The 27,084-nt window shown below is 56.8% G+C and overlaps 1 protein-coding gene across 1 annotated transcript in view; it reads right to left on the reverse strand.

The window, feature by feature from the left end:
- Positions 1–6,408: 6,408 nt before the first annotated feature.
- SLC7A1 (solute carrier family 7 member 1) overlaps positions 6,409–27,084 on the reverse strand; it is a 66,948-nt gene continuing 46,272 nt past the window's right edge. Inside the window, exons 3-13 of the mRNA XM_059995947.1 lie at positions 25,061–25,444; positions 21,847–22,005; positions 20,011–20,185; positions 18,316–18,437; positions 17,587–17,809; positions 16,732–16,871; positions 13,950–14,052; positions 12,008–12,225; positions 11,621–11,787; positions 10,832–10,940; positions 6,409–9,569 (exon numbers count right to left, since the gene is read on the reverse strand). Coding sequence (XP_059851930.1) covers positions 9,466–9,569; positions 10,832–10,940; positions 11,621–11,787; positions 12,008–12,225; positions 13,950–14,052; positions 16,732–16,871; positions 17,587–17,809; positions 18,316–18,437; positions 20,011–20,185; positions 21,847–22,005; positions 25,061–25,430 — 1,890 coding nt within the window. The 5' untranslated portion in view covers positions 25,431–25,444 and the 3' untranslated portion in view covers positions 6,409–9,465. The remainder of the gene's footprint in view (positions 9,570–10,831; positions 10,941–11,620; positions 11,788–12,007; positions 12,226–13,949; positions 14,053–16,731; positions 16,872–17,586; positions 17,810–18,315; positions 18,438–20,010; positions 20,186–21,846; positions 22,006–25,060; positions 25,445–27,084) is intronic.

Here is a 27,084-nt window from a genome sequence, read left to right on the forward strand (position 1 = left end):
CAGGGAAGAAACGGCCCACGCAAGGGCTTGGCTGGCCCAGAGTCCTGCCTGCTCTGTGAATACGGGGCCGGCGTAAAGACAGACCTGGTCTGTGTTCCTTGCGTGAGTCAAGGTTGGGCTTCCCGGCCTCGTGTACATCTCATTTCTAGCAAACCTCCAGGTGTTTGCCCATCCTGGGGACATACGCAGGAGTATCCACTGAAGAAACATTTTTTTCCTTTAGTGGCTCTGCATGATGCTGTGATGTTGAGTTGGGCCTCCCATTAGAGTAGATCATGCCACGTTGACGAGACACACACGTGTTTATTCTTCTAGCAGGCACACCTGCAGACACGATCGCTCAGCCCTCTGAACTAGGAGCTGCTTCCCTAACGGCACTTGCTAAATGCAGTTACGCAGCAATACAGACACCAGTGTTATGTTAGAATGGGGTCCAGTGTGTTAGCCTGTTGCAGTCAAAGTTGTAGTGGTGTTAGAACGAAGCAGTCCCTCACCAGGCGACTAGAGCGTGGCTCTAACCAGCCCTGACCTTGGGTGCTTGAGCTAATTCCCCCCTTGCCCTGGCTTCATTTCCCTGTCATGGACGCCCATTGTATACGGCTCCTATCCCAGAACACGAGGGGTGGCGGCCACCGGGCCCCTTCTGTGCCTCTCCAGCCCCCACACTGTTAGGACTTGGACCTCTGTCTCCCTGGCGTCCACCTCCCAGGCCAGAGCTGCTGCCACGCGGAGATGCCGCAGTCTCCCCGCCTGCCACTCACAGACCCGCGAAACCGCACCAACCTCTTCCTGGCGCGTGGGACCCCGTCGGCGCCCTGCCCTCCCGCCGCCCAGCACACACCCGGCAAGGTTCTGGCGGGGTGGGACACCTGGTGGCCCTCTGAATGGGGTCGCTCGTTCCTCTTACGGCCCCTGCGGGTTCTGTGTTGCCGATTTGTGTTTGAAGCATATTAAAATGAACCTGAGGGACCTCTGTGACATGCACTTGATGTGACCGTTGGCCTGGCCCTCCCAGGCTGCAGGAGGTCCGGTGGGGTCAGGCAGGGAGGTCAGAAGGCCGGGCTTCCCTTGTGGGTGCGCCGGCTGGCCGTCACTGAGTCTCCCCCCACCTTGTGTGTGCGCCGGCTGCCGTCACTGAGTCTCCCCCCGCGTTGTGTGTGCGCCGGCTGCCATCACTGTCTCCCCGCCGCCTTGTGTGTCCGCCGGCTGCCGTCACTGAGTCTACCCCCTCAACCCTTGTGTGTGCGCCGACTGGCCATCACTGAGTCTCCCCCCGCCTTGTGTGTGCGCCGGCTGGCCGTCACTGAGTCTCCCCCCCCCCAACCCTTGTGTGTGCGCCGGCTGGCCGTCACTGAGTCTCCCCCCGCCTTGTGTGTGCGCCGGCTGGCCGTCACTGAGTCTCCGCCCCCCAACCCTTGTATGTGCGCCGGCTGCCGTCACTGAGTCTCCCCCCGCGTTGTGTGTGCGCCGACTGGCCGTCACTGAGTCTCCCCCCCCCCAACCCTTGTGTGTGCGCCGGCTGCCGTCACTGAGTCTCCCCCCCCCAACCCTTGTGTGTGCGCCGGCTGCCGTCACTGAGTCTCCCCCCCCCCCAACCCTTGTGTGTGCGCCGGCTGGCCGTCACTGAGTCTCCCCCCGCCTTGTGTGTGCGCCGGCTGCCGTCACTGAGTCTCCCCCCGCCTTGTGTGTGCGCCGGCTGCCGTCACTGAGTCTCCCCCCGCGTTGTGTGTGCGCCGGCTGCCGTCACTGAGTCTCCCCCCGCCTTGTGTGTGCGCCGGCTGGCCGTCACTGAGTCTCCCCCCGCGTTGTGTGTGCGCCGGCTGCCGTCACTGAGTCTCCCCCGACTCGGCGGACTCAGGATCCCTGCACCCATCTTCCAGCCCGGATCCTTCAGCAGCCTTGCCCAGGCTTTGGGGGCTCAGCGGCTCTGCTCCGTCTCCCCCGTCCTGGGGAGGCCCGGGTGGGTTGGAGGAGGTTGGAAAAAGGACACGAGATTGAGGCCAGTCCCCTCACCATCAACGTCGAATTCAGACGTGGACCTATTGCTTCTACCCCAGAGTGAGCTCGGTCTGTCCTCAAGCCCGTCCCTTTGCACCCGGCTGGTCACAGAGCTCTCCTCTCAGAGCACTGGGAAAAGGCCCACCCGGCTTGGGGGCCCCGTGGGCACAGCACTGCGTTGTCATGCGCTTTCTCATGCCCTCGGGGTTCTCGGGGGCCAGGCCACTCCCTGAACCTAAACACGCTCACTTCCCCCACCAGGGCCTTCAGCCTCGGGGCCTGCCCTGCCTGGGGTCGCAGGCTGGTTCCCTGTGGGGTTTGCAGGGACCTCCGGAGACTCCAGCCACTCTGCCCTCCCGAACCACTGCCGGACAGGAGCCCCTTGGCAGGTGATAGAGCCCCTTGAGTTACTCCGGACCCGCCAGCACCACTGCCGGACCCCCTGGGTCACCCACGTGTCCAGGTTATCGGCGACGGCTGCTATTCATGATCTGCTTGTCGACCCGTCCCCACCTGTTCGTTTTTTCTGGGGTCTTGTGCCACCACCTTTATCATACCCACCCTGCTTTGTCCTCCCCGTCAGCACAGCTGCTTAACAGAGGGGCGCTGGCGCCCGGCCCACGGAGGAAACCAGGGTGGAGGGGCCTCGCATCCGTGGAGAGCTGTGTCCCGCACAGCTGTCTTGCCGTGGCAGAGAGCCCTTTGAAGTCAGCGCTCGGTCCCCGCTGTGCCAAGGGAGGCCACGGCCGGCTCTCCCTGCCTGTGAGGCTGGAAGGAGTTGAGGAGAGCGAAGCTCAGGTAGAAACCGGGGGGCAGGGTGTCCCACCCGCTGCTGGAGGCTGTTCTCACTCCGTGGCTGCATCCTCGAACGGGCACCCTCGCATCGCGTCCCTGCATCCCTTGTAGGCAAGAGGCAGGGTCCTGCCCGCTGGGGAGTTTGGGTCAAATGCTCTAAACAGTCACCACCACCATCACAGGCTAGAGCTCATTCGCTTAAGTTTGCTAAATTTTTTTTTTTTTTTGAACCTGTCTTCTTTTCTCAAACTTCTTTAAAAACAAAAGCAGGACACCTCGGGTTTCTTGAACGCCCAGCTCTGTTCCTTCCCCCTCAGCATGGGGGACATGCAGGCGAATTTGCCTCCCTCACCAAGTCTGGGCGAGTTTTCCAGAGACAGCACCACGCGGGATAAAGTGCGGTGCAGCCTAAGCTGGGCCCTCCCGTCCCTGCGGGATGCCCGGGTCCCTCCCCACAGACAACCCGGACAGGCTCAGCTGGTGCTGTCTTTCACCTGCACCCAAATCCACGTAGCAGGGGCTGCGTTAGCAGACGCTCAACAAGTAACCGCACGGCTTCAAGCAGTAAAGATGTAAAGCGTCCGTGGGAAAGTCCGACCGCGCAGCTTCTCCCGGCTCCGCACCGCAGTCCTGAGTGCCCGCGGATCGATGATGAGAAGGAGGCCAGAGCTCACGTCATCAGCGGACGTACCACCTGCTTTATTCCCGAAGCCTCTCTCACATCGCATTTTTTCTGGCCGTATTTATGGCTTGGTGGACAGGCTTATACAGTAAAGCGAAACGATGCCCCTTGGAAGAGGGGCGGACAGGGCTACCCCGGGGAGGTGTCCCCGCCCTCCCGGCCGTCTGGTGGCTGAACAGCACCCCCACCCCCACCCCGAGGAGTCCGTGAGGTTCCTCCCCTTTGCGGAGGCTGGGCTGTCCTTCTGACTCACCAGACGTGTTTCATCACCAACTTGTGCTCCAGGTAACTCCCCACCCCCAGGCCTCCGCCCCCCCGCCCCATCAGGGTTTCCTAGGAAACTGCCCGGAAGCCTGGCGGGGGCGCTTCAGGCGCCCGCCCGCACCGGCCGCTAGGCGGCAGTGTGGCGCCACGGGACTGGCCGCACCGCGCCGAGGCGGGCTCCCGGGAAGACTTGCTCGGGGGCGCCCGGGGAAGCCGGCCCGTCTACAAGTCGGGGTCTGGGCTCACGGGCGCCTGCCAGTTGTCACAGATCGCCTTGGGGGCGGGGGAGGGCGGGGCGGCTGAGGGCAGGAAGGGGCACCCTGCCTGCGTTCGTCCCCGCAGAGCCCTGGGGAAAAGGAGGGAAAGCGTCCACGCGGTCCAGGCCTGGTGGGTGGTTCACCGCGCGGCCGACAGATGCCCCTCACGTCCCTGATGCTGAGCGTGCGGGGCCGGCAGCAGACCTCCCAGCGTGATCACGCCAAGCCTCAGGGCCTGGGAATTCAGGCCCCCTTGACTGCGTGTGCCTCCTGTGTAAGCAAGCGCTTCCTTTCTCAAGCGGGGCGGGGGGTGGTGAGAGATCAAGGATTATGAGAAGAGCTACAGCTACAGCCCTCCCCATACCCTCCCGCTCCTGCGCGCACCCCACCCTCCAGATGGGTGGCGGGCGTGTGGCGGGCAACACAAGGCCAGTGCCCAAGGCAGAGGGGTTTGCTGCACTGACACCCAAGTCCTGCAAACGAGCAGCGTCATGCCCCGCAGACTCACTGGCAGGAAGACCTCTGGGCCCAAACCCAAGCCAAGTCCGGAAAAGAGTGCAAGGTGGGGAGACAGCATCAGAGGATCCTAAATGAGGGTCGAGGGGTTCCCTGGCCGAGGCGCTAAAGCCGGAATGAGGATTTCCACCAAACGGCTGAAGGAGAACGAGGCAACGCGACATCCTTCCGGTTGTGGGGAAGCAGGCAGATTCTCAAGAAGCAAAGAGCAGGATCTGAACTCCCTGCGGGGCACCCACCCCGGGGCACCCACCCCCTCCGCCCCCCAGAGCTGCCGGAATTCCTGAGCTCACACTGAGCACGCCCAGGCCATAGACGGAATTTATTAGGATTTGCGGAAGCATGAGAGGATGTACCACAAAATAGCCTGACTTTACAACATGAAGTACGGCATCAATGCACAGTGTTGTCAGCAAAACTGGGATACAGAGCAGAGGTTCACATTTTTTAAAGGCGATGGACAACATCTACTCTTGTCCTTAAAATAAAAACGGGGGGGGGGGGGCCAGCAGAGGCCAATCTGATTTGCAGTTAGCGTCAGAATCTAAATCTAGTATCACAATTATAAGAAACTATAAGAAAACTATTAGAAAAATAGAACATCAAACAAGCAAAAATATTATACAATTTACATAATAAAAAACACACAATTCTCTTAATAATGTCTCCACGTTCAGTAGAAGAAAGAGTACTGAAGAAACCACAGCTCTTCAGGTTTGATTATAAACCAACCCTCAAGAAGACCATCACCCTTTGTGCTCCTTAGACCCATCAATGCTGAAAGGCACAACGTAAGCAGGAAACTTATCTTAAATATATAACTTCTCCAATGGGAAAATAAGTCCCAAACTTAAAAAGTTTGTCATCAAGAAACACAAAATCATACACCTTGTTAATAATTTAACAAAGCCTGAATGCATCTCCCCAGCCCTCCTCCGCGACTCCGGAGAAATCCCATTTGGACTTCAAGCCAAGGTCTTCCATCTCACGGGGGTTTTCAGCAGTTCAACACATTTACAAGGTGGGCCGGGGGGCTCCGGAGAACTGCGCCCCCAGACCCTTGGCCAGTCCACGCCCCTCTTGGAAGAGCACTGCCACCCAGCGAAGCAGCGGGCACAGAAAGACTGGGCCATAGTGATGAACGGGAAGGTCAGTTGCCTTTTTTTTCCTGACAACCTCCCATTAGGTATTGTAACTACGATGACGAGATACAGAATGTATGTAGCTTCTTGCACCACTGGACCAATAAAGCATTTCATTACCCAAAAAAGTCCACAAGAGTCTGATAAAATGTACATCTTGCTCTCCCTAAGGAGCCTCACATACAATTCTCTCATTACCAAGGCAAACATGCATTTTAAATTACACCTAACAATTATGCACAACATATATTCAGTTCCGTCTGAAGTTAACTCTCACAAGCGTCACACACCTGCGCCCAGAGTGCGGCCATGCCGGCCATGCCTCTCCATCCATCCTACAACACTCGGGCCACCAGGCCCGGCACCAAGTCCCCTCCTGCCTGTCTCCAGGGGGCTGGTTCTCGGGTGCCAACAGAACAAGCGGCTCTGAATGTGTCAAGGCGGGGCGTCCAGGTCAGGAGAGACAGGTCCCAGCATGAAGCCAGGCAGCTTTCCTCCAGCAGCGAGGCCCCGTCAAACGCCCGTGGGCTCGCCGACAGTCTGGGTGGGGCCGCTAGGAGACGTGTCCACACACCCGATGCTGACAGCTCTGCCTACAACGTCAGGCTAGACGCCATCCTAGGCGGGACGGCAAGACCTGTCAACTCACCCTGCCTGCCTGGAGGACGAGGTGGAGGAGAGGAGGACGAGATGGAGGAGAGGAGGCCAGGTACAGCCCCGTTCCCCCCCACCCCCCCCCCCCCGCCTCCCGCTGTCCGCCCCCCTGACGCCATGCACAAAGCACAGCAAACACGTCGTGAGGCTCCTGCTGGGCCCGCGCCCCTCTCAGGTGTGAACAGATGTGTCAGAGGTGGAGAAGGGAGTGCCGCGGGCCCAGGGGCTCTGGGTGGGCACAGAAGCCTCCGCAGTGCTGCTGCAGTCGCCAGTGGACACGGCAGGGCAAGGCCCGTGGTGTCCAAACTACACGGAACCAGGAAGCCGACCACCTGATGGACACGGACTCAACGGAACAAAACCTAGCGTGGGGGAGACACAAGTGACCCTGACGACAGTGTAAACTCTGCAGCTTCTGCAAGTCGGCCTGGAAAGGTGCTCCGTCCCGCGGCCCTCTGGGTTTGTAAAAGCAAAGCCGGCCCAAAGTCGGGCAGAGGAGATGCGAGCAGGTGAGCCGGGGGCCGTGCGGAGGCTCGAGCTCCTGCCCGAGGCCCCCATCCCCCACCCCGGGGCGGGGGGTGGCTCGGGGCCCACTGCCTCTCCGGAGACCCCGCACCCCTCACTCTTTGGCACAGGTCCCGGGGACCCCGCGTGGGTTTTCACAAGGCCGTGGACACGCAGGGAGGGGGCCGCGGGCGGCAGGAAGGGGCGCTTCCCCATCACAAGCGGGTCTTTCCAATGTGACCGTTTGGGGCTGGTGCACAGATAAAAGGAGACGCGGTATCCCCGAAGGGCGCGTCACTGGAAATGTGGAACTTCTGACTCTGCAGGAAAACGTAGCCAAGCCGTGGAACCGAGTGCGGGAGGGGCTGGGATGTGAAACCGTCGGGAACTTCCGGCAGTTACTTTTGGCCGTGTGTCTGTGTCCGTGTGTCTGTCTGGCAGGCGGCAGGTCTCTGTGTGTACGTGTTTGTGCGCGTGTCCAGCTCAGGGCCAGGAAGGAGGAGTGTGATCAGAAGGCCCACTGACTTCGGAGGCGCCGCCCCACGCACAGAAGAGAAAAGCCTCGGCAACGGCATGAAGACCCGCTCTCAACAGGCCCCGTCCCGGGACCCCAGGTGCTCTTTCCGGGGGGGAGCGCGGGGGCCTTCTCAAGGCAGCCACTGCCCTTCTGCGCGGCGCCTCGCGGCTCTGGGTGAGGAAGGGGACCACGTGTCAGGACGCGCTCGCCCCGTGAGATGCTGAGACACACCTTCTTGGCTGGAGAGCCACGAGCGCTGCTGGCGGAAACATCAGTCGTGCAGTCTGCTGGGGGGCGTCACACGGGGAAACGTCAGCCAGAACGAAAAAGGGAAAGAACACCTCAACCTGCCACCTTTCTGGGACACCCTCTCTCCCTCGCGCTCTCTGCCTCTGTGGAAAAACAGCAGACACATCACGCAAACCAACGGCCAAGAGGCCCCAGAGGACGGCAGACACCAAACCCCACAAAATACGTTACTATTTATCACAATGTTGTACCAAGCAAAGCACCAAGCTACATAAATTAAATACCTTTCTTTGGAAATCCAAGCTTTGGGCTCTTACAGTCCTCCCGCTGGAAGATTCACAAGTGACACTGAGAATAAAGCTTCCATGAGCGACCAGAGCGGCCACCAGAGCCTAGAACGAAGGCCGACCCTGCCAACTGGCTGCTTCACTCATTCTTGCATTTTCCTCCAAGAACTTTTTGGGGCAGAGGGAGAAAAGCCAAGTGCCATCAGTTCATCAGGCTTCTTTCTACCAGGTTTGTGACAAAGGCCAGAGGGAGAGGATATGGGGAGCGAAGCTTCCAAAGCAGCGTTTACGCTTCCCATGGAGTCCAACACGCCTGCCCCTCACCTGCCAACACGGGCCCTTCCGTCTACTGAACTACACTCTCTCGGGAAGGCAGACTTGGCCCGGCTACCAGAAGAGTCCCCAGGGCCTCGGGAGGGAGCGCCGTGTGCACAGGGACACACGGACACCGAGGCAGGGGTGCGGGGCAGGGTCACCGACCCGCACACAAACCCGCAGCGTCTGGACGACACACACCCACACGAGAGGCACAGTAACGTGACCCCAAACCGTGTCACGTGCAGACCCCGCACCCTGGACAGTTCGGGGTGATTGCTCGGCCGTGTGCCGCGCCACTGTTAAGCGCCTGCTGAGTTCAGTGGAGTGACCGATTCACAGCGGCAGACAGGAGGACTCCACGTGAGGATAAGACACGAGAGGGGCCAGAAGCAGCTGCAGGGCCACGCCGTCACTCAGGATGAGCGGACGCCGGCCTCGGAGACCTTGAGACCCAAGAAGCCGACCTCCGAGCGGCAGAGGAGGACTCAGGGCGGAGCCAGGACCACAGAAAGCGCTGTTCTCCGCTCGGCTCACTCGAGGCAGGTCCTACAGAAATAGTGTCACATTCCAGTTACTCAGGACTCGGCCGGCGCTGAGAGGCGCCAGAGCAGCAGGAACCGGCCCGGGGCCTGGGCTGGTGGCCGCAGGAGGTCCGGGTGGAGTGGCCACCGCCCTGGCCCCGCGCAGAGCCCGGTCCCGTGGCCCGAGTGTGCAGTGTGCGAGGGGGGCCGGAGCCCCGCCTGGAAGGAGGGGGGGTGGTCACAGTCCTCACGGGCCCTCCGGAGACAGCTCAGCAGAAGCAGGAGAAGGAGACCGTCTAGTTTTCCTTCCTAAGTACACGCTGTCCTTAGGCTGGGGGCGGCACAGCTGGGCACAGACCGTGTCGCGGTGCTCAGCTGGCATCTGGGGCGGCTGTTCGGGGCTGGGCGGGGAGGCGGGGACTGGAGTGTCCAGCACAGTCCCTGGAAGGGAGGCCGGACCGCTCAGGTGATGAGAGGAGGTGACTTCCATTCTGCCCAAGGCCGCAGCAGCAGGGGCGCCCGGCCGGCGAGGAGAAGGGCTGCTGTCTTGCTCAGAGAGAGGCTCAGAGGCAGGTGGGCAGCCTCGGCCCCGTGGCCCCAGCTGGGAGCTGCCAGGTGATGGGCCCAGCGAGCCGGCCTGAGCAGGACACGCAGGCCGCGGGCCGCCCCATCGCGGCACTGTGCTCTCTGGGTGCGGGCGGGTCCCGTGCATGCGCAGGGGGAGCGAGGTGCTGCCGGGGCCTTGGGGGCAGGGCTGTGCGTCACTTGCAATGGTCCAAGTGACCGTCAGGAGTCCTTGCTGGGTCGGCAGCCAGGGACGCCTCCTCGCTGTGCCAGAGACCATAGCCAAAGTAGATGAAGAAGCCTGCGGGCCGAGGGCAGAGACCGGGTGTGAGTGGGCACCGTCGGGTCCCGGGAAGCAGTCCCCGCAGCAGCCTCTGCAGGCGGCCCCGCCGGGAGGCCTCGGCAGGTGGCAGCCCCAGGCAGGGCCCCCGTGGAGGAGGGCGCGACTCATCGTGCAGGGTCGCCTCTACGCTCAGCAAAGGTGCATCCTTCTGGGCAGCCTCAGGCCGGGGGAGCGGCTGGGCTCGGGGCCCTGGGGGCGGGGTGGGCGCTGGTTCCACAGCCTCATCTGCTGCCCACCTGGCGGGGTACCCCGCGGCCGCTGGTGGGGGGCCAGGACAGACCCTGCAGGAGTCACGCTGTCCCCGCCACGGCGGACTTCCCAGGGCACTAGGGCTCCCCAGGCTCTTCGCGCCGTCTGTACAGCTCTCGTTCTCCCTACCTGAGTGACTTAGACATTCAGGTAGCCTGGGACTGCGTGCAACCCGTGAATTTAGTCATTCCAGTGAGTGTCAGGGGCCACAGAGGTCCGTGCTCCTAACTGTCCCCCCACCCCGGGGCCACCTTTGTGCCAGTGACACAGGAGAGCAGGCCTTGAAGGAAGGACCCAGCCACCAAAAGCCCTGGGACCCAGGAGCGTGTCGGGGATGCTTGGAAGCGGGCGTCCTCCGCCTCTGCCGCCTCCACTCCCGCAGTCACTGGGGCTGGGAGGTTTGGCCGCAACACGGCCTGGAGGTCACTGCTCTCGTCAGTGGCCCCGACCGGTCAAGGCCAGTCTCCCGGGCCTCGGCCCCCGGCCTCCGACACTACACAAGGAACCCGGGTCCATCTCTGCAGCGCCTGCTGTCAGAGGCCCAGAGAGGGGCCACGGTTGGTGCTAAATGGGGCCAGCACCCAAAGGGTGACCCCCCCTGCTTCCCACAGGCCCAGCCAGTCCCCACGGCCCAGTGTTTGGGATGGACAGCAGACTCACGGGCTCGTTCTGAGAATGTTAAGCTCTGGCCCGAGATAACTAGTTCAGACAAAGGCTTTAAAGTTATCTAAAAGGGAAGGGAGGACCCACAGCCTACCAGGAGCTCCTCACTGTCAGAGAGGAAACCGCTGACTACGCGTGTTTTCGCTGTGTTTTGAAATCTGAAACGGGGGCGGCTGGAGGGCACAAGCCATCCAGCCAGTAGCAGGGAGGACGAATGAGCAGCTCAGCATAGGCTGGCGGGGCTGGGGGCCTCCAAGAGTCGCTGGGACATCACGTGCTGGTCACCTCGAAACCCACAAGTCACATACCTATCAGCATCCACACTGCAAACCGGACCCACGTGCCTCGGTCCAGCTGCATCATGAGATAGACGTTCACGAAGATGCTCAGGACCGGCAGCACCGGCAAGAAGGGCACCTGCGGAGACAGGAGGCGGGGCGTCAGGTGTGACGCGATGGAGAGGGCGGGACAGACGGCTCTGCTCCACTCATTTAGCGAAACTACCCAAGAAAGGAGCGCACCCGAGGCTGATACGGACGGCCAGGTCTACGTGGCGAGGGGCTGAGTGCCAGTCCCCAGTCCCGTACCCACACCCCGTACCCCCAGCACCCCCAAGTACACCCCCGCAGGCAAATCCTAGTAGGTGGGAGTTTGTCCTACGCTACTAATCGCCAAAGTGAGCTGTCGTCTAACTTCCCCGCTTACTCCTCCCCTGAAGGGGCCGGAAGAGGGGCTTCTGCTTTATTTCTAAGGCTGAACTACCTTATTATGCGTAGAATCTAAAAATGCAGAAGCCCTGGTCATCCCCAAGGCTTGGTGATGACATGCGATCCACCAGGGCCAACGTTTATTTATGAGAAGCCCAGAGAACGCAGGGCGCTACCCCACCTGAGAGCCAGGGCCCAGCCTCTCTCAGCAGGCGCCGTCTGTGCCCGGGAGCCCCAGGCTCACATCCCTCGAGGCCGGCCAGCGAGCACCTCCCTCCGCCCACCCAGGCCTCGCAGAGCCCAGGCAGGCAGGGCAGCCTCCCGGCAGGAGCGCCAGGCTCACAGCTTCCCGGGGGGTTCCCTCCAGCCCGGTCAGGCCGAGCTGCTCACCTTGAACGAGAGCTTGGTCTTGCTCTCGGGCTGCCGCCAGATGATGGCTGTGACCACGCAGCAGAGGAAGGCGGAGCCCACGAGCACGAAGACTGCCCACAGCTCCCCATTTACCAGGGCCCCGTTGCCAAGCACAGCCACCATGCAGAAGGTGATGACCAGCAGGGCTAAGAGGGAGAGAGAGACGTACTTCAGTCATTTCCCAAGTTCCCACACACAGACATCCTCAGCTCTCCCCAGAACCCGTGGAGAGCGAGGCTCCACTTCTGCAGGCACCCACCCCAGTTAGGACAGAACGACGTCACGGTCCAGGGCAAGTGCGGCTCTTCCCCACCCGCGAGGATAAGCAAGACCCCAAACACCGCACAGGGAAGGGTAGGCTCTTACCTATGAGGCTGGTTGAGATGTTCACAATTAGCCCAGAGAATCTGGAAGGCTCTGTATTTTGCGGTGAGAGTACGGTTTTCAGAGAAAATTTTTCTGCTTCTGGTAAAAAGCCCATCTGGGAATCGCTGGTGCTCACCAACTCGTTCTGGTAGACTGGGTCGAGCTCGTCACTAGTCCTGGCCATCTGGTATACCATGTTAGGCTGCTCCGGCTGGTACCTGTGAAGCAGCAGTTTGCTTGACCGTCGTAATGTGCTTTAATTAACAAGCAAAAGGACACACACTAACTCAAGTTCTTAGTAAGCCTTCAGAGGTAAGCTGCCCAGGACACAGGGCATAAAACGGGAAGAGGGTGATCAGAATGGTACATTTTCCCGCAAACAGAAAGAGAGGAGGAGACCCAGGCCTCACCTTCTGCTCCTACCTCTCTGGGCAACACCCTCCTTGGTGTCTCTGTTATGAGGCAACTTGACCTCCACCATGACCCAGCCCAGAGGAAGGTCCCAAGAGTGTCTCTTGCTCTGAGAAGTAGCACTGGCCCTTGGACGCTTAAGATATTAGGCCACTTCCAACCAAACTATGGCTGTAAGGGGGCTAACAGCACAGACAGAAATAGAAAGCAATTACGTTAGGACCCTGTCTGGTGCAGAGAGCCAGAGAACTATATCTGCAGCCTGATGAATTCGAGAAACTCTGTTTGCAAGACTTAACTGGATCACTTTATTTTAAAACTCCCAGTGCCTTGGAATAAATAACTCTCTAGAGCTGGGTGAAGGACCATGACTTTCAAGACACGAGCCACCTGCAAGTGAGACACTCATTTTAAATGAGGCTCCCTATCTTCCCAGCCAAGATGACCAAAGGTCGGATCCTTCCCACCCGCTTTGCAAAACGGAGCGCTTTACGAATTATTCTGCATATAATCTAAGAGCGAATATAAAGATACTTAACCGCTTTTTTCACTGACTCACTCATACAATACCATTCGGTCTGTTAAGACAGTGGGGTGGACCTCAGAGAGATTTTAGCGCTGAGCTCTTGGGAAGGAAGAAGGGGTGGGAAACTAGCAAACTAGCTCTAGCTGACTCTCCAGAGCCAGGTAATTAGCTGTAGAGCACGTTAGGGATGGAATCAGTGTCCTGGCAAGTGTAAAGCCCTGAGAAAGTGGGGGGCTCTCCCCAGGTGACCACACTGAGCACCTGCACAGGTATCTGTTCCCATCATGTACCCTTACCTGGGGTCGTTCCTGGGAGTGAGAAAGCAGAGCCCTGTCTCCCAGAGCAAAGGGAAACTGGAGCAGGGGTGTGCTTGAAAGGAGGGGCACCGAGGCAGCGGAGGACCCCAGGACACCAAGCCTCGGCCCAGAACTGCTTTATTAGGGCCCTCCACGGGGCTGGCCCGGTCCAGACAGGACTCCAAGCCAGAACCGGGAGAGTCTTCCTGAACACTGTCAGCTACTCCGGGACCTGTAACGGCACTCACTCCTCTGGGGCCGGTGCACTGCTGCCACGGGAACACCACACTGACCCACGTTTCACAGGTCTTGGATTCTCCCAATTCCCACCAGGGCCTGACCCCAGTCCTCTCTGTCCCAGAACCTGGACCAAATTGAAATCGTTACCCTAAGCCTTCAAAAATTCTGATCCAAGGATCCAGGCCCAACAGTCGGGTTGATAACCTGTCTCTACCCTCCCAACATCTAGCCAGGAAAATCAGGGCCCATGAGAGAGACAGGTGGGGCCACCCCGGACTCTTCAGGGATATTCTCTTCAGGGTTATTCAGGGATAACCAGGCTTTCAACCACCAGATGCCACCCTCTCCCAGGCGGGTCCCAAAGGAGCTGTCCGCAGCCTAAAGTTTACACTGTATAAACCACTGACACAAACTACTAAAAAGAAGGCTGGCAGTGTGCCTGTCCTGGAACCCAGAAAGCCGTACCTACCGTAAGACCAACACACAGGCAGCCACCAGAGAGTAGGCCAGGAGGGTGCCAATGGACATGAGGTCCACCAGGTCCTTCAGGTCGAAGAGGAAGGCCATCACCCCTGGGGAGGAGACGAACGTCAGGACCGAGCACGACCCTCCACAGCCGGCCAGAACCACAACCCCACCTGCGACCCAGGCTGTGTGAGGCGTGCCGCTTCTACTTTCCCCTTGCTCTCCCCGGCCCTTTCCATGGAAAAACACTGTGACTTTGCTTAAAGGGGAGAAAAGCTCAGGATTAACCGTATACGCAGCTCTCAACAGACAGTAATAGTAATTAACATTTATGTGGAGAGTACTTTTATCAACATGATCCTTTCTGACCCTCATGGCAATTTTGCCAGCCATCCCTACACTAAAAATGGAGAAAGTGAAGTTCAGACATGTTAACAGACTTACCTAAGGTCACACAGCTATTAAGTGGAAGAGTCAGGCTCTAAGCTAGCTTCTTATGGCTCTGAGTCCAATGTGTCTTCCCCTACACCATGCAGACGTATAGACAGACATGTATATCTATCCATCACCCCATCCACCATCCATCCATCCATCACCTACCCATCATCTACCCACCCATCATCCATCCATCAACTACCCACCCATCATCCAGCCATACACCATCCACCCATGATCCATCCACCCATCATCCACCCACCCATCCATCCACGCATCCTCCATCCACCCACCCATCCACCATCCACCCACCCATCCACCACCCATCCATCCGTCATCCACCCATCCTTCCATCCGTCATCCACCCATCCATCCCTCATCCCTCATCCAATGGCACTCGTGAGCACGCCAGTCCCTGGGTGCTAGGTATGTGCCACTGAACAAGGCAGACCAGACAGCCGCTGGCCTCCCCAAGCATTCACCGGAGACTCGCATCAGCAGGCAACAGTGGTGAGGAGGCGGCTGGGGGCAAGTCCACTGCCCTCAACAGAGGATTCTAACCCAGAAGATGGGCGTGGAAAGCAGTGTTATTCCCAGACAATACAGTCCCTTCACCATGACCCCACTTCCAGCAAAACAAAACATGCATGCTTCTTTGAAAATCTTCTGTAGATCTTTAGGAGAATATGCATGTCTATTTATGTGGGTATATGTGTCGAGTTTCCCATTTAAAAAATAACTTGGCTGGATCTACTTTGGGATATTTTCAAATCACATGCAATCAACACAAGTTGAAACATAAACACTAAGCCGTAACTTTTCCACAAATATTTCTCAAGCCCACACAGACCACTGCAAGTAAAACAAATTCAAATTGAGGCTAAAAAACAGAATTAAAGAGCAGTGAGGCCCCTCTGGATAATTAGAAGAGGAGCCCCCTGTGTGAGCTACAAATGCCTACGCTCCCACTCAGAGGAACTCGAGCCAAACTTTTTCCATGTGAGGTGATTTTAGAAAACTAAATACTTACCACCCCCGCCAAACGAAAAGAAAAAGCAAACCCTTGGTTTGGCGATGTGAGTCCCTTTAAACATTATAGTTTGATGTCCCTTAATCAGCACAGGAAGGAAATTAAGGCCAGTCTTCAATACAATCAAATTACAAGTAAATACTGAAAAAACACTATTTCCAATTCCTTAATCCCTTAAACATACTGGTCACATTTTGACACATGGTGCCCCTTAAAATGCCCACGGCAATCACCCTCAAGAATGCAGACTCACATAACGAACGTGTAAAATAAGAAAAACTGGCTTTCCTTCATTATGTAATGTTAATCCAAAAAACTATACGCACACGTTGCTAAGGGCGTAAACGCTACTGACAACAATTCACTCTGTAAGATGGTCATGCGCCTCACTCAAGGCTATTTGACAAGTTCCTGTGATGCAACTGTCACTGGTATCCTGTGTCATCATTTACCAAGAAGACCCACTGCTCTACTCATGGGCTGGAAGGAACCAGCCATTTTGGCCCCAAAACAAACCAGGAACCAAGAGGCAAGCTCTGCACTCACCGGGCAAGAGCATCCTCACTTGACCTCTCTGAGCCTCCGCTTCTCATCTGTGTGCACCTGCCTCCTGGGCTGTGAAACGCAATTCGATGAGGAAACATAAAAAAAAGCACAGTCTCCTCGCGGGGCTGCCATGCCTCTCATGGCACGCAGAGCTCCAAGGGCTCTCTAGCCCCCGGCTCTCCCCTCTCGGAACTGTCCTCTTGGCGAGGGACCCGATATGCGGTCAGATCAGCCTCCTCTGGACCTGCCATTGTTTACAAACTCAGGGCGAATGGCTTCACCAGCCACACCCTCAATGTCCCCTGGGGAATAGGTGACACGCTTTAGAAAGCATCGATCATAAGGGATTCTCACTTCCCAGAGAATTCACAAGCTAAGACGCACGGATGGTGAATTTCCAGTACCAACAAAAAGTCACCCGGTTTGTACCGTGTAAAATGTCATCCCACCAAGGTCTGCTCGGGGACATTCAGAAAAGGGGAAAGACGCCGGGCTTTGAAGGGACAGCGTGTATTCTAAGCTCTGTCCAATGAAACGATAACAATTTAAAAATTCAAATTGTTTGAGAATTCCATCACATGCTCTGTAAAACTGGCTTCTGCCTTTTGTCAAAAAGGCACTTAGTTACCTTGAAATAAACCAGGTACAAGAGTAAAAACCCAAAGTTAAAAAAGACCAGTTACAGCGTCTCTCGGACCAGCACAAGTCAAGATATTTCCCTAGGGAATAATGACTCCACTGTTAAAACACCGGCACGTGAAATTCCAGTTCTTACCGGCAATGGCACCTGAGGTTAACGTGGCGATTATTGGTGTTTTGGTCCTATCGTTGATCTGGGCCAAAAATTTAAACAGCAGCCCATCTTCAGCCATGGCATAGATGACTCGAGGCATGGGAAACATGGACCCTAAAAGGCTAGATGGGAAGAAAAGCAAAATGCATCCGTAAGATATCTCATGGGAATAAAGGCACCGTAACGCGCCATGCGTGTTTACCACCGAGGAGAGGCAGCTGTCTCCAACCTGTGAAGCCCGCACCTAAAAGACGGACTCAACACACCAACCCCCGGAAAAGCACTCACCGCAAAGGCTAACAGGAACGGGAGATGTGTGACGTAAACTAGCGTGGCAGCTAGACACAGTTTTATGGAAGAGAAATTTTGTATTTATTCCCGTGATTATTTCTAGCTGAATCAAGCAGAAAATAAAAGCATCGCTGCGTTCATGAGGATTTCTCTGTGGTCAATCCGTTTTTAGCAAATACTTCCTGTGTGTCCAGGCCAGCAGAAAACATCAAAGTGTTTCTCATTAAAAGGCACGTGCTCCCCTTTTCAAGGTAGCCTCTGCTTTATGGCCAAACTAAGGGCCAAAAGACAGCGTTCACAGAGGCGGCCCGGTCCAGTGGCCACAGATGGGGACAGAGAACCAGGACCTTGCTGAGTAGACAGTGCTAAAATGTGGGCTTCAGGTTCTTCGAGATGAAATGTCAGTAACACAAACAGCCCTTGGGGTGACCGACAGCAGCACGAGGGGAGAAGCCACACGATCAGGGCTGGGGTTTGGCTCTATTTCAAGGGACAAGAGGAATATTCACAGCAGACCCGCCTTCCCGGGAGTTTCCGCTTCCTCACCTGGTGGAAAGGGCACAGAGGGAGCCGATGGCCACTGCGTACTTGGCGCCCTCCCAGCCCACGTGCTTGAAGGCGTCTGGCAGGGGGCTGTCCTTGTCCAGGCAGAAGTAGGGCATCATGAGCGTGAGGGCGGCCGACACCCCGAAGTAGGCGACGAAGCAGATGAGAAGGGACGCGACGATGCCCACGGGGATGGCCTTCTGGGGGTTCTTGACCTCCTCCCCTGCAAGGAGCAAGGGGTCAGCTGGGGGGCTCGGGACCACCCCATGGCACGCGGCCCTGTGGGGACCAGGGCCTTCCCCCGGCACCACAGACCACGACACCCACAAGCCCAGGGACAGTGTTCTCGGCCTTCACACTGATGGTCGGCAAGGAAGACTCGCCGCCTTTAGCAGAGAACACGCGGGAGGCCCGGGAGCCCGGCCTGTTCAGTCACCAGGACGACGGTGTTTTTAGCGGCCCTATGTCTCCCGGAGGGTGCACAGGTCTGCAATCAGCCGCAGCTAATGCCATCCTCCCGGCCCGCAGGGGACTGGTGGTCTCGTTCAGGGTGCCGCTTCCCGTCAGGCCTGCCACTCGGGGAGTGATGAAGCGGAAGATTAGCAGGAAGGTGCGCACGCACACGGTACCCAGGAGGGAGAGAGCGGCAACGGGCACACACGCGCGCCCGGGAAGGGAAGCAGCGACCTGGCCAGGTGGGCCCGGGTGGGCCGAGGGGGGCGGGCGTACCTGTGGTGGCGATGCAGTCGAAGCCCACGAACGCGTAGAAGCAGGTGGCTGCCCCCGACAGGACACCGGAGAACCCGAAGGGCATGAACCCCCCGACGCCAGGTTTCCCCTCCTCCGTGTCACTGGAAGAGAGAGCCACGGTCAAGAGGCCAGCACCCGCTCCGTGGTCCCCAACAGGAACCATCCCAGCTGCCCCCCTGCGGCCGGGCCCCCCCCCCACGGTGAACGGTCCTGGGACAGCGGTCACAGCTGCCACACTCCTGGGCGACGGGCCTCCCTGCTTTTCACAGCCAGGGCTGCAAGGGGCCACCAAGCCCTTTCCAGACGCCCCGGCTAAACACTGATTTGTGTGGGGCAGGGACCGCAAGGCAGGGTGCCCGTCAGGAAGGGGAGGAACCGGCGACCGCAGCCTCTCCCCCGGGACCCCCAGAGCATGGCTCAGCTGCCCGCCAGGCGCGGCGGTCCCCGCCCGCCCAGGACCAAAATGCAAAGTCCTGCACGTTTACCAGCAGCTCATGTCTGAAAACAAGCATTTCCAGAGATGCCGCGGTTAGAAAGGGTGAACTGTCTCAGTGGAGAAAAACCGCCCCTGCCTCCCGTGCACCAGGTGAAGGGCGCGGGTGCCTGTGCGGGTGGGGTGGGTTTTCCGGATCTGAGCGCACTGTCCTCACGCTCTGTCCCCTCGTGGGAGAGCTGGGCCATGCCTGTGCCCACAGCCCAGATGCAACCAGGCGCACGAAGACGGCGTCCTCAAGGCTGACGGGACAGCCGGGCGGATGATCTGGTGGTCCCTGAAAGCCAGCGTGTGGTCTCGCTGGCCAGCCCCGCCCCCCGACTGTTCATTCCAGGACCTGACACATCATTTTAAAGCCACTGCACTGTTAGGAAGGTCTCTTCATCAGAGCCGTTTAACCTTCAGCCACAATTAAAACAAAATGAAAACTCCCCACTCTCCATCCTAGGACCCTAAAATTTACCCAAAAATCTGACAAAAGATCAGAAAGGCCCGTTTCCACGTCTGGCTTTTGTTTCCTGGATAAGATGAGCCTGTCGGTAAGGGTGCACCCAGAGGCCTGGGGAGCTGGCCAGGCACCTGCCTCCAGCCCTGGGTGTCCTGAGCCCCAGATACAGAAGGGAGATGGGGCCACGGTCTCTCAGGGCTGACGCAACACAAGCTGAGTGAGAGTGAAAGAGATTATCATAATCACATTCTGATACTTCAGTAGTTCTGAAAACCTCTGAAAAAAACCTGTGAGGAAAGTTCCACATATTACTTCTTTGTTCTGGGGCGTCAAATAGGAAGGCATTTCCGGATAAAGTGGCTCCCGCCACGGTGCTGCAGAGAAAATCTTTTCTGAAAGCAAAATTCAGAGCTTGATCATGAGAGAAATATGAGGGGAAAGGGATTCCTGAGTGAGTCTGACCATGGGCCCCAACCACGCACAGTCCTGGAATTAGAACGAGGATGCTGTTTCCCCGACACCTTCCTTAGTCACGCACAAGGAAAGAAAACTTAACCCAAACTTCAAACAAATCAAACACCCTCAGCTAACTGACTGCCAAACAAACAATTAAATAATAACAAAACGTTCTAGTTCAAATTACACTAAAAATAAAAAAAGACTCGTATCGTCACAGCCGACGGCATCACCAACCTCGTGACTGTCACGCACCCAGACACAGAGCAACACTCACTTGTTCAGGCAGAGGTGGCCAGATGTGTTCTGGAAATCCTCCTCCGTGAGCTGCCAGTTTTTAATGGATCCTTTCACGAATCCCGACACCATGATGAAGCCCAGCACCAGAACGTTGACACACGTGAAGACCTTGTTGACCATGGCCGACTCCTTCACGCCCAGGGTCAGCAGTCCTGCAAAAGCGCGTCAACAGAAACTCTCTCAGTGTGAACCTCGCACCAGGCACGTCCTTCTGGGATGGGGACGGGGACGGGGACGAGAGGGTGACTTAGGAAGAATCCAAGCAGCATCAGACCTCCGAGGAGGAAATGGGGCTGAATTCATTCTCATTCTAGAGGCAGGGATCAAAATAACCAAGGTCTGCGGGGGTGCTGAACAAGGCCATCAAGGCTGGCCTTCCAGATCCCCTCTGGACTCGAGACGCCGGGCCAGGGGCACCAGCAGAGGCCGCGACGTGTCAGCCAACGGCCCCCGAGAGCAAGGCCCTCCCTCCCCGAGGAGGAAGAGAGCCCTCCCTCTTCCTGAACCTCCATCCCCCAGAGCCACCCTCGGGGGCAGGATTTCATTTCCTCCAAGAGACACTTTGCTTGGATTCTCGGGAGGGTGAGAGTTTCCCAGAAGAGGAGTCATGCGCTCACTGCTAGGGGGCGCTAGCAGTGACAGCCACCTGGGCTGTGGGACCCCTGCCGCGTACGGGTCCTCCTGGGACTCAGCGCACGGAGAACAACGTATAAGCTAGACTAGTGCCAGCTTGTAAACTCCGGATAAAGAAGACACCGAATGATGAAAGCCCACGGGAGCCACATGACACCACTGCCGCAGGGCACGCTTCTGTAGTGAACTCTCGGCTAGGCAAGAAGAGAGGCAGGGAAGGTGCCTGGTGACACGTGACCACTGACCTGATTGGAAACTACTGCCCTGCCGTGTAGGTCTCTCATACGTTTTAAAACAAAAGACGCTCTACGTAATAGACTGAATTCTGAAAAACAGGCATTAGGACAGAATTGAGCAATTCGTCACAGGGAACACGTCTCCGCCGTGTTTGTTCTTCAGCGTCCCTCCCTCTCGTGTTTATGAAAATCTCACTCGTGCAGACTTAATTTCTGATACATGTTCCTGCCAGCTGGACCAGAAATACTGCTGAGACTGGCCTGTGCGGAATGATTTCAATTATGTGGTGTGTGAAATACGGCACGTTGTTTTTAAAACCCATCCAAGATTTTCTAACCTCAAAGGAGAATTTATCTGCATTTCAGCTTAATGTTTATGTAAACAAAACTCCCATCCTAGTGGCTGACACTCGGATAAGTGTCACTAAGAAGCTGCCGTCAGCTGTGTTCAAGCCATGTCTGCGATTTTAAAATTCCGTACCGGCAACTTCGTGGTGAAGCTTATTTATTTAAAGGGTGTTTTGCCGGCCGTTGGGTGTAAACCACCCGAGCCTTCGCCAACACTGAGGCCCTCATTCCTCCACATCGCCCTGGCTGACAAACGCCAACTTTCCTTTTCCAAGTCGTCATCCGCTGACTGCAAAGAATTTGTATTTCTGTATCAAAAAGCCTGCAGCATTAACAAAATCTTATTCCACAGTTACGCAAACACCTGAAATTCTCTTTTAATTAAATGACACGTAGCTCGACCGATTCAAGAGGTCAATCCTACGTGAATCTCTAAGAAGCCATTTTGACAAAAAAGATGTCTGTATCAATTACAAAAAGGAGAAGAAAATGGGGGGATGGCAGAAAGAGAAAAGGAAGAAAGCAACTTAATGGGAGCCTGTCCTACACCTTGGACCCCTCGCTCCAACCCAGTGCCTTCCGGTGTGTGGCTTTACCTGTTAAGATGAGAATTATGATCACGGCAAATATGTCCGGGTTTTCGGCCAGCACCCCGGGCGCGTTCAGGGCCATGTGCGTCCGCGAGAACTCCCCGATGGGTTTGCCAATCAGCTCGTCAAACGTTGCGCTCCAGGCTCTGGCTACGCTCGAAGTACCTGCCACGAAACACACCGTCAGACGAAACTGAAGGGAAACAGTTAACGGAGCACCTGTCACCAAGCTCGGCACCGGCGGCACTCACGTAGGGATCGCAGCCGGCGCACGGGGGTCCAGCGGCAGCCGCCGGACCCCGGGATGTGCTGACTCGAAAGTGAGGGTCAGTTAGTGTTTGCAGAGACGTGAGAAGTGGAGCCTGGCAAGAAACCCGTTTTCCATCACAATCAATACGACGTGTATAGCATGCGTTTCGGACGTACATGTAACTCAATTACAATAAAAGTCTAACCAACTAATGTTACCCTGAGCACAGAGAGGCACTCTGACAGTACTGACTTCTACTTATTTGATCTCATCCGACAAGAACTCCTGAGGGCGAACCGTTCAGGTGACTTCACGACCCACTCCTGGGCTGCAGTGAGCAGGGGCCACGCTCCTCAGGAAGCGCCTCCCCTAAGACCCCAGCAGCAGAGCCGACAGGCCTGCCTCCCGCTGCGGGGGACTAAGGGCGGCGGCTCGGGGCTGGCTCCACGCCAGCAGCGAAGTCCCCGCTCACCCCTGCCTCCGCTGCTCCGGGCCCGGGCGGGCACCACTGACGCGGGCCGTGGCCCCGAGGGTCTGCCCGACGTGCTGGGTGCGGCGTCCAGCACCCCAAAGGCCAAGAGCAGCTGACTGCTCTCTGTCTCTGTCTCTTAATCTGAATAACGGCACTGCTCTTCCAGCAATGCTTCCCGGGAAATGTCGCTAAAGTTCCAATATCCACAAAAAGTTTCTTTATCTTCAAAGGGGGCCCTGCTGGTGACCGTGGTCTGGATCTTCCACAGAACTTGGCCAGAGTGACCTGCAGGACTCCATTTCACCGTCTGGTCTCACGCTAAGTGTCCTTCCAACAACTCAAAAAGGAAACCACATTTCTTCATCCCGAGTAGCCAGCCTATGACGAGTTCTGTCCTTCGAGGCCACAACCCAGTGAAGCAACAGGTCACTACCTCTCCTGCCCCAGAGGCCAGCTCGCTGCCAACAGGGCTGCCCAGCTTTTCCTGCCAGCCTACCCCCTCCCCACCCTTGAATCGTGGCTTTTAAAAGAAACACATTTGATAGAAAAGCTGCCCTTGCTCAGGAGGTGAGGCTGAGAGCTGCCTGCAGTAGCACGGGGGTGCGTCTCACACGACACCACCACTCTGGCCAAGACCCCGTCGCCACCTGCTGGTCCAGAAGCTGCAGGTGCTTCACGTTCACCATTCTGTTTTATTCGCAGGTAAATCCTCTGGAAACATAACGGCCCCTTTAAAATAGCTGCGTTCCCACCGAGAGGCTGCAGCTTGTAAGGACGTGTATGGTTGCAAGTTTTGGTGCTGCACTGAGAAAAACGTGATTAGGAATTTTATTTTCCAACCCAGAAGAGTAAGCTCTCGGCAGGTGCTGGAAAGAAAGGGAGGGTGTCGCCCAGGGAGCCTGGCGGAGCCCAGGCGGAGGCCCAGCACCACACACGGCTTCCCAGAGGGCAGGCACGGGAGCCAGCGGGGCCCACGGGGTTCAACGCATCCCACGCCCCGGTTTTCTGATATTACTTCAAAGAGCTAAAGCAGAACTGGAACAGTTAGTGGCCATTTGTATTATTTCTGTTTGCGAACCGGCCACTCGTATCCTTCAGTTATTCTGACATTCAGCCGTTTGTTTCTTTTAAGTGGATGTATTCAGCTTCGGCTGTAATCAAAATACAAATAACATAAAGAGAATAACACTGAAACCTATCGAACAGAAAAGACTATGTTTTTGGTGTTTTCGTTTGTTGGTTGGTTGTTTCTAACGCTGACGCCAAGTCCAGAGTCAGCAAGGACGTGAGGAAAAGGGGCCCTTGGCCATCAGGAGGATCGCAGGCAACACAGGCCTTGAAGATACGCAGGCCCGCTGACCTAGACATTCTGCTTCTTAGACCATTTTAAAGGAAAAAGCACAGCTTTTTCTTTTTTATGCCAAAGTCATTAAGTTACTATTTATAACAACAACACAGCTGGAAACAATCTAAATACCCCACAAAGGCACCCAATCAATTATCTGTATATAAATCTATATAATGGTACATCATCAAGAATATTACTGTGGGGCTTCCCTGGTGGCACAGTGGTTAAGAATCCACCTGTCAAGGCAGGGGACATGGGTTCGAGCCCTGGTCCGGGACGATCCCACATGCCGCGGAGCAACTAAGCCTGTGCGCCACAACTACCGAGCCTGTGCTCTAGAGCCCGCGAGCCACAACTACTGAGCCCATGTGACACAACTACTGAAGCCTGCGCACAGCAATGAAGACCCAACGCAGCCAAAAATAAAATAAATAAACGTACAGAAAGAAAAAAAAGAATATTACTATGGAAAAATAACTAACGCTATGAAAAATGTACACTATATATTGTTTTACAAGTACAGAGGCACGCTAGACAGAAAAATATACATTCAGGTTCACAAAAATATTAACCGTGTTACATCCCTAAACTCTGTGAACGGAGGTCACCCTGCTCCTCCACAGGGTCTAACGTTGAGCGGGATGCCGGGCACAGAGGAGGTACCTGATAAACGTTCGCTGAAAGGATGAATGAATAAGAGAATTAATTTCTCCAGGCTGTCAGAGTGGGTCATTTCCACTTTCTTCTTTGCGCTCTTCTACATTTCCTAAATTTTTCTGTATCAGTGATGTATTTACTCAAGTAATCAGAAAAAAAATACTGAAAGAGACTACGTCCTTTTTAACTAGATACAAACACCCTACTGATTCTGTGTCTGTCGTGCTAACAGGACTGGCCTCCTTGCTGGCCTGGCTTGTCCCCACTAAGGTCATCCCATGTACTTGATCATTAAAAAGCAAGGGCAGTGATGCCCGACGGTGGCCTCCGCCTTGCGTTAGAGGAAAAGGGAAAGTGTGTAGCAGTTCAGCGAGGCGCAGGTGCTGGGGAGGCGCCAGACTGTGTGTCTAGGGAGCCGAGCGGGGCGCGGCCCACGGCTGGGGTGGGAACAGCCGAGGCGGCAGGGGGCAGGCTCCGGGCCTCCCGGACCTACCGATGATGTAGGAGAGGATGAGGTTCCAGCCGGTGATGAAAGCCCAGAGCTCACCCACGGTGACGTAGCTGTAGAGGTAGGCCGAGCCTGTCTTGGGGACCCGAGCGCCAAACTCGCCGTAGCAGAGGCCGGCCAGCACGGAGGCCAGCGCGGCCACCAGGAAGGAGATGACGATGGCGGGCCCCGCGTTCTCCCGGGCCACGGCCCCGGCCAGCACGTAGACGCCGGCCCCCAGCGTGCTGCCCACCCCCAGCGCCACCAGGTCGAACGTGTTGAGGCAGCGGGACAGCCGGCTCCCCTCCCAGCTGCCGTCCACCGCCTTCCGCCGCAGCATCTGCTGCCCGACGCCCAGCAGCGCCTTGCACCCCATCCTGCGGCTCAAACCTGCCGAGAGAAAGAACAAGGTGTGTGTCAGCGTCGCCCCGCCCTCACCATCAACCCTTCATCGCAGCCGGACGGCGAGGTGCGCCCGCGTCGTCATCCACAGCTAAGGCCTCGCACGTCACGATTCCACGGCCCGCGGTCACAACACCCACCCACGGCTTCCCGGTCTCAGGCTTAACCAGCGGGAGAAACGCCCGGAGGCCCACGCGCCGGCCGACTGGACTCTGGTCGCTGAGCCTCCGCACTGATTTCAGTTCTTAACCAAGAGCCTCCTACGGGCACAAAGAGCACGAGAGGCACACATTGAGGACGTCGTCCCTGCCCTCAATAATCGTGCGATTTGCCAGGAAAAGCAAGACGCCATTCCAAGTGGGCTGCTGGGGAAAGAAAACCAAACCACATTTTAATTTAATTATTAGGACCCAGAGGCCCTGAATAGCAATGACAATGCCGTTTAGAGACCTTCCTGGGATCCTCTGAGACGGCAGGGGTCAGGCCGCCTCCACTGTAACACAGAGTTAGGTCCAGAGCAGAAAAGCGCTGAATTACTAACAAGTCAGGGCTCCTTGTAACCGTCACTACCCGGGGAAGCACTTCCCTGGACCAAAATGTTGGCCCCAAGTGCTGTGTGATGCACTCCTGATCACACGCCAAGAGGGGGCCCCCGTGCACACACGGCTCCCGGCCTCCGACTCTCACACGGGACACACCCAGTGGGGGTCCCAGGATGCCACCCACACCGTGAACAGCATCCCAGGACAGTGATTTAAACGCGGACAGACACGGCCCCGGCCAGGTGGCCAAGGTCGACATCAACAGCGACAAGTTATAGTTGACCATATGATGTGATAAGAAGGGCCTTTACCTCTGACAGCCTCCTCCCCAAACCCATAAGCCCAGGCTAACCCTGAGAAAAAGATCAGACAAATCACAGGCGAGACGAACTCTCTTCGAAACACCTGACCAATCGTCAGGCGTCATCGAAAACAAGGAAGGTCGGAGAACCGTCTCGAGCAGGGGGAGCCCAAGGAGACAGGACGCCACACGTCACGTGGGAGGGGATGGGATCCCGGAACAGAAGGAGGATGGCAGGGAAAACGAAGGCGGTCTGAATAAAGTGTGGACTTCTGCTGTATCAATATCGGCTCGTTAATCGTAACTAAAATACCACACTAGTGTCAGATGTTAACCAGAGAGAAGAGTGGGTGCGGGGCATGTGGGCACTCTCTGTACTAGCTTCACGGCTTTCCTATAGATCTGTAAACGTGAGCTACGATAGTTTTCAGACAACAGCATCTGCAGAGATAAGCTATCACCATGACTTTTAGCTCCTAAAAATTCATCTTTATGATCCATTGGTATTTACTGACCTACCTTTGCTGTAAGCAAGTCACTGGAAAGCAAAACGGTCTAAATGGAGACGGCAGGTCCAGCCAAGTCCACACCCAACCACCTGGCGCCCTGGACCGCCCGCCCACACCTTTGTGGCCCCGCCCCCTCCCAGCCTCAGGCCAGGCCCCCGTGGGTCATGTCACTGGCCAGCTCCCGGTCACAGAGGGACCAGTGGATGGTCCTCTCTGCCAGGCCAAGAGGAGAGATAAAGTTTCTCAAGACTCAGTTTTTAGCTAGAGTGGGCAATC

The sequence above is a fragment of the Delphinus delphis genome, chromosome 18, assembly GCF_949987515.2.
Source record: "Delphinus delphis chromosome 18, mDelDel1.2, whole genome shotgun sequence".
Taxonomy (NCBI): Eukaryota; Metazoa; Chordata; class Mammalia; order Artiodactyla; family Delphinidae; genus Delphinus; species Delphinus delphis.